Source organism: Dipteris shenzhenensis, chromosome 23 (assembly GCF_047967505.1).
Source record: "Dipteris shenzhenensis isolate YYH24624 ecotype China chromosome 23, Dip_SZ_1.0, whole genome shotgun sequence".
NCBI classification, from domain to species: domain Eukaryota; kingdom Viridiplantae; phylum Streptophyta; class Polypodiopsida; order Gleicheniales; family Dipteridaceae; genus Dipteris; species Dipteris shenzhenensis.
The window spans coordinates 38,573,647-38,580,312 of record NC_141618.1 but is presented as its reverse complement, the minus strand read 5'-3'; the positions used below and the strand labels follow the sequence as shown (position 1 = coordinate 38,580,312).

Below are 6,666 nucleotides of genomic sequence, written 5' to 3'. Positions count from 1 at the left end.
CCTTTATGAAAGGAGATGTGTTGTAGCTGGTTGCTTCCTAGGAAAGTAATTGTCAACTGACATTGGTGATTGTATGTCAGAGGTGTGTATTCTTGTTGACATCCAAGCAATAAAGAAGTAGGGAATTGGAGTGGGGTGGTTTTGCATGGGTCCTCAATCTAAACAACTAACTAGTGTTGATTTTTGGCCATCAACAATTGCTGGAGGAGTGGGTTAGACATGTGGTTGCAAGGATGGTTTCAGAGCTGTGCTTTGAGTTTCGGACGGCAGTGCCGGTTGATACCTCAGCACAAGGGTAGCCTGTGTGTAGGGGCATGTAAATAGGTTTCATGTTCCATGGCTACAATGATCCCCCTAGGCGTGTATAAAGAGATAGGGTAAATGTAGCCTCTGTGTGTGTGTAGGGGCATGTAAATATTTAGCTGTCACGTTCCAAGGCTACAATGATCCCGCTTCGACGTGAATGAACAGAGAGGGATGACAATGCCAAAAGTACGACAAATATTAGGGATAACTAAGTTGTGCAAGAATGCTCACAGCAATGAATAACAGCAAGCGGCGCAAGTGCCTAAAGCACTGCCCCCAAGTGGCGGAGTACGAAAATGCTGTTGTTCCGCTGTGAAAGGGCTTCTAAAATAGTATGTGTCTAGTAACGGGGGAGTGCTAACAAAACTCAATCCGTGCTAGGGAGGAATATTAATCAACAAAAAACAACAACATCAAGGAGATATTTAGGGGGTAATAATAATAAAGAAATGGGGGACTAAGAAAAGAAAAGGGCTAAACGAACGGTGGGGGGGGGGGGGGAGGTGTGAAGGGACCTAAAGGTATAAGAGAAATAAGAAAAACTGAGTTAAAAAAAAAGCAATTAAGCAGTTGAAGCATCGTTTTCTTCATTCATTCTTTGTTTCTTGTTGTTTATCTGCCGACTTCTCGTACGCCATAGCCAACCTCCCTTCAAGCTTTTCACGCTTCCTCCTCCTTCCCTTCTCCTCCCTCCTCCTTTTGCTACAAATCTTCTCCCCGCTGCATCCTCCCTTTCAGTTCCATCTCCCCTGCACAGTTTTCGTGCAAAAATCGGTGCCAATTTCCTTGCCAAAACGCAACCTCTTGCACCATCCTCGCCAGCGATCTCACAAGGCGACCTTTGGAGAATTCCTCGCCTTCCCCCGAGCTTCCTCCCTTTGGAACCAGCCTCAGCAACTGCCTCCTCGGGAGCCAAGCGCAGTAGCTGCCTTTGGTTGCAGAGAGCTTTTTGACGGGTAAAGCCAAACCGCAGCATCGGGAGCCAAGCGCAGTAGCTGCCTTTGATTGCAGAGAGCTTTTCGAGCGGGAAAGCCAAACCGTAGCAACGCAACTGCCTCCTCGGGAGACAAGCGCAGTAGCTGCTGCCTTTGGTCCAGGCGCTTGCTCGCAAGCATCTCCTCCCCTGAACGAGATTCCAGCCAATTCAGCATGTTTTCGTGAGAGAAGTCTCGGGGCCCCTCCCTCCTTGGGAGCTCCGTCTCAATCTACCTTTCTTCTTCCCCCTTTTCTCTCCGCCGACTGCTTTCTAGAGTTTCGTGTGCTTGCAAAGCCGGCGCTCCTTTACTTCGTGAAGCAACGTCTCTCTCGTCGAGAGGAATTTTCGTTTCCTCTCCCAAAAGCTGAACATTTCAAAATACAATTGGTGCCCCCACAGTAAGGCAAGTGGAACGGTGCCTTTTCCATCTTCACTCGTTTACCGAAGCACCGACCTCGCTTAACAGCTCATCTCGCAGCCATCGTAATTAGCAGCTGTGGTCTAGGACGTGAGGCGGCATTGGGGATCGCAAGGCCTCAAATACCAAGGAGGTCTCTGATACGAAGGAGACCTGTGATCCCGCTCCTTGCACGACCAAGCTGCCATCTCCGTTTTCAACAATTGTGCCTAATTCGTCTTCAACCTTCAAGCACATTGTGCTTCTCTGTCTCTCCGTCGCGTTTCCTATGGATGCTCCTCGCCTTTGTTCAGTCCCCAGTGTCTTCAAGTCAATGGTTTAGAGCAACCTTCCTTTGGACATCATCTCAGAATAAACCGGCCGCCTGTTTTCCAAGGCTGCCCGATTCACGTATCCTGAGCCTTCCTGCAAATGAGTGACAAAAGCAACCCGAATGTGCGAACTAGAGTAGGAAAGTATGAACTTGGGCGTGTCCTCGGAGAGGGAAATTTTGCAAAGGTCAAGCACGCCAAGAACATGGAAACTGGGCAGCATGTGGCTATCAAGATTTTGGACAAAGAGAAAATTTTCAAAGATAAGATGGTAGAACAGGTAGCTATGCTGATCCTCACAACTTTTCTCTTTGTCTTGATAGAGGGGCTAGTTATTTGCATATTGCCGACCCTCCGTTGTCTGATCGATCAATATTTTTCCCAAGAAAGGTTTTTGCTGCCGCTTTCGTATGCTGGTAATCTCGCTTCTCTCAGGTTTTCAATACGATCGTCCTTGGCATTGCAGATCAAACGAGAGATCTCCACAATGAAGCTTGTGAAACATCCTAATGTTGTACAGTTATATGAGGTGCGCTACCGTGAACTGTGTTGCGCACCCTCCGGTACTTCAACTCGTATAAGCTCTTAAATCTTTGTGTGCGAATGAAGCCTTTATTCACGATTCACGCTGCCCCTGTGATGCAGGTGATGGCCAGCAAGTCGAAGATTTATTTCGTTTTGGAGTACGTGACAGGAGGAGAACTTTTTAACAAAATCGTAAGTGGAAAAACTTGAATGGACATTGAAGATATTAATTCATGTCGCTGTACATTCACCACGACGGCTTTTCATGTTTCATCGGTTTTGTGTGACGATTCTTTTGTATGGCGTATGTACTGGTAGGTGACAACGTGAACTTTGTTGAGCAGGCCCGTCATGGAAAGTTGAAGGAGGACGAGGCGAGGAAATATTTTCAGCAACTTGTAAACGCAGTCGATTATTGTCACAGCAGAGGCGTGTATCATAGAGATCTTAAGGTTAGAAACCCATGTTTTGGTTGCTTTCGTTGCTTCGCCTATGTTTTTCCCTTCTCGTTTTTCTACGCCAGTTTCTAAGAAGAGACAACGTTCTCCATGCAGCCTGAGAATTTACTACTGGATTCACATGGGAATTTGAAAATATCGGACTTTGGTCTCAGTGCTTTGCCACAGCAGTTCAGAGTAAGGACTGCTTTTCAACAAGAATGAAACTTGTGATTTGGCCTCATAGATTAGGAAAGTTGGCCTCAGCGGATTCTCACTATCACTTGGATTTATCACAGGAAGATGGGCTTCTGCATACGACCTGTGGGACACCAAACTATGTTGCGCCAGAGGTATACCAGTATATATTTGATCTGATTCAGGAAGCCTGACGCTTTAGGCTATATCTATTTCCAATAGGACTAATGTCCACTCTTTGGGAACTTCAGAGTAACATTTATTCTCGTTTTGACCTGAGCAGGTTATTGTTGATAGGGGTTATGATGGCGCCAAAGTAGATTTGTGGTCTTGTGGAGTCATTTTGTTTGTACTTATGGCTGGATATTTGCCATTTGATGATGCGAATCTCATGAACTTGTATAAGAAGGTACTAAAAAGAATGCTAGCTCCGACGGAAATGATTTCTTTTGATGGTGTGAATCGTTTTGCTCTCTCTGGATTTCAATTGTCGTGCTTTACCCATGCTTTACACTAGATGTGTCTGGAATGTGGTGTCAGATATACAAAGCAGATTTTTCGTGCCCTTCCTATTTCTCTTCAGGGGCAAAGAGGTTGATAACCAGAATATTGACTCCAAATCCAAAGCACGTAAGTAGTATCTGCCAAGCAAAATTTCGTGCTCAATTCGTGCTGTTAATTGTTTGGATGAATCATGGACTGTCTAGGAAATATTAGTTTAAGTGTGCTTGTCTGCTAATTGGGTGGATCAGTAGTTTAACTGTGTTTATCTGCTGATTGGCTGGATCAAGGATTTCATCAATGGTTGACATGAGTTTTCTTCTGACCTGCAGCGGATCACTAAATCTCAACTTCTTCAGGATCCCTGGTTTAAGAAAGGTTACAAGCCAGAGAAGAATGTGATTGTCCAAGACATCGATGTAGATGATGTGGATGCAGTTTTCAACGAATCAAAAGTGTGCACCCTACCCTCGATCTATGCCTCGTTTGATAGGCTGTTTTCTTTAGTAAAGATAAATGACTTTACATTGACCTTTGGTTTCTTAGGTCAATTAGGGGCTGAGCAGTAGAGGGTCATTAATAGGGAACTCAACTTTGTACCTATGAAGACCTTAATATCTTAAAATTTATGGCTATCTTTTCAGGAACATCTTGTTATGGAACAGAGGGAGCAGAAAAATTCCAAGCCTACTCTGTTGAATGCCTTTGAGCTTATTTCTCTGAACAAAGGCCTCAATCTGTCAGGCTTGTTTGAAAAGAAAGAGGTGCGTGTGGCTGTATCCAATGTTTTCACTGTTGTGGATAACTTGCAGCAACTCTTTGCAGGCTCTGATAATTCATGTGTATCATATGCAGGAAGTGAAACAGGAAAGCCGCTTCACGTCAAAACACCCTGCTCCAGAGATAATATCTAAGATGGAAGAAACAGCAAAGCCTCTTGGATTTAACGTGCAGAAGCGTGATTACAAGGTTTGGCACATTCTCATGGGCAGCTTTGGAAAGAGTGTGCATGTGGTGGGTGGGAGGGGTCTGGGCGCATGCTAGGATGGATGCCTGTTGTATAGCTTCATGACTGCAGTAGGGAAGTATTGTTTGGGCTTTTTCTGCGGTTTAAGGCTAGGTCTGTCGTTGTCAATTTGCAGATGAAGCTGCAAGGATCAGAAACAGGCAGGAAAGGACAACTTTCTATTGCGACTGAGGTATTGCCAGCTGTTTTTCATGCTTGTATCCTCATTCTCATTTTCTCCTACAGGAATTGCAGTTTTTACTGCTGTTTCAAATTCACAGTTGTCAGGCAATGTAATTCCCAGTTGTAAGGCAATGTTTCTTGTACTCGCCAGGTTTTCGAGGTTGCTCCCTCACTTTTTATGGTGGAGGTACGGAAAGCAGGGGGTGACACCTTGGAATACCACAAGGTGACAAAGCCTCGTACGCCTGTTTTCTGTTGTGTTTATTTGAAGTTTCTTGTCCAGGTTAAGGTTCTAACGTCACAAAAATCCTAGGCTGATTCCCTCATATTTGTCACTGTCTCTGCAGTTTTATCAGAACTTTTCAACTGGACTGAAAGACATAGTCTGGAAGACGGAAGAAGTTAATACAGCTGGATGACTTTCTTGGAAAACCATGAGAGTGGACGCCGGATATAATGCTGGAAAGAATGTGGGGATCAGTTGGGATTCTTGAAATTTATGATTTGCTCAATTGCCATTGCAAGGAATACACAAACCAGGCGCCATGCTGCCTGAACCCATCTTCCGTAAGGAACGGTGGGCTTAAAGGGCCCTCACAGCAGCCTGTGAGAGTTTTGTAATGTTGGAAGCTTGAAAAGGTGCAGCTGCAAACACTCATTTTCTCCACCCTTTGTACAACTGTGATAAACCATTTGATCAGCTGTTGCACACGGTGTCTGCAGAGAAATACAGATTACCTTGCTTGGGCTTGTCCAATTAGAAATATGAATACCATTCTTCTATGGCATCTGGGCTGCTATGAATACCTTGCCCCTCACTAGAGTCTGTGTGTGCAATGCTGTATCATATTATGTAAACACCTGTTTCAGACAGTCTTGTTGTTTTCTGTTGCCAGTTTCTTGCAAATAGGAACTTTTATCCACGGCCTCCAATTTTAGAGCTTGGCAACAAGGTATTTGTGAAGAAATGAATGATGGAACATGTATGAAGGAACAAGCGAAGGAACACATATTTTGGACGTGTAGGTGGTGTGAGAAACTGGTATAGTTGGACGACCCCTTGACACCTGGGCCTTTTTGGCTGTACTAATCACACTGTAATTGGAGATCAATCCGTAAAACTAGAGTGGGTTTTAAGATTCTTGGGAACTAACAGAGAAATGTTCACACACAGACAGGTAATGTCTCTGCTGAATCTGAGATTAAACAGCCTAAGTATAATCTTAGGTGAACTATGTCAGTCACCCTGATTCTATGTCCCACTTAACGAGGTTGAAATGGTAATGAATTCATGAATTGGGTTAATCATTGCACAGTTGACTATTCAAAGAATTGAGACTATTATTATTAGGACGTTCTGAGTCTACGACCAAGGTGTTCTTAGGGTGTTGTGACAATAGTGCACCTTGGAAGGCGAGGGCAAGCATTTTGCTTTGTTTTCTGTTTTTTTCTTTTGGAGGAGAATAAAGAAATAGGTCGACTTAAAAAGGGGCATTGCCTTGATGCACACGGTACCATCACAGCTAAACTCAAAGAAAAACAAAAACCTTTAAGCAGGCTAAACGAAGTGGTAATTGTCATAGCTTAGCATCGGAATGTCCCTTCAATATGCTGTTTATCCTCATGACAACCTTTCATCTTGATGTAGTTATGGTGTCAAAAGTTAGAGGCCAATACCAAGAGTCCCATGTTGGCCGCATTGCTGAAAATATGCAATCTCTCCTGATGCACTGTTTGGAGTGACTCTAGACCGTTGAAATTGTCTGTTGGGCCAGGTTAATCGAATACACCTCAAACCTTCCAAA

General features: G+C 44.2%; 1 protein-coding gene across 1 annotated transcript; it reads left to right on the top strand.

Annotated features, from left to right (window-relative positions):
- Positions 1-891: 891 nt before the first annotated feature.
- Positions 892-5,883, top strand: LOC147887352 (CBL-interacting protein kinase 23-like). The gene is made up of 14 exons (XM_087394201.1): positions 892-2,291; positions 2,478-2,540; positions 2,657-2,728; positions 2,881-2,988; positions 3,091-3,171; positions 3,273-3,326; positions 3,455-3,580; positions 3,712-3,801; positions 4,005-4,127; positions 4,317-4,436; positions 4,528-4,641; positions 4,815-4,871; positions 5,013-5,087; positions 5,209-5,883. Exons 1-14 carry the CDS (start codon positions 2,112-2,114, stop codon positions 5,278-5,280), a joined length of 1,335 nt encoding a protein of 444 aa, XP_087250327.1. The 5' UTR covers positions 892-2,111; the 3' UTR covers positions 5,281-5,883.
- Positions 5,884-6,666: the final 783 nt, after the last annotated feature.

What these genes read in the sequence shown, in the direction of transcription:
- LOC147887352 (XM_087394201.1), top strand. Translation starts at nt 2,112, where the DNA reads ATGAGTGACAAAAGCAACCCGAATGTGCGAACTAGAGTAGGAAAGTAT. An exon ending in ATGTTGTACAGTTATATGAG is followed by an intron (nt 2,541 to 2,656) that starts GTGCGCTACCGT and finishes CCTGTGATGCAG; the next exon opens with GTGATGGCCAGCAAGTCGAA. An exon ending in TGCAGAAGCGTGATTACAAG is followed by an intron (nt 4,642 to 4,814) that starts GTTTGGCACATT and finishes GTCAATTTGCAG; the next exon opens with ATGAAGCTGCAAGGATCAGA.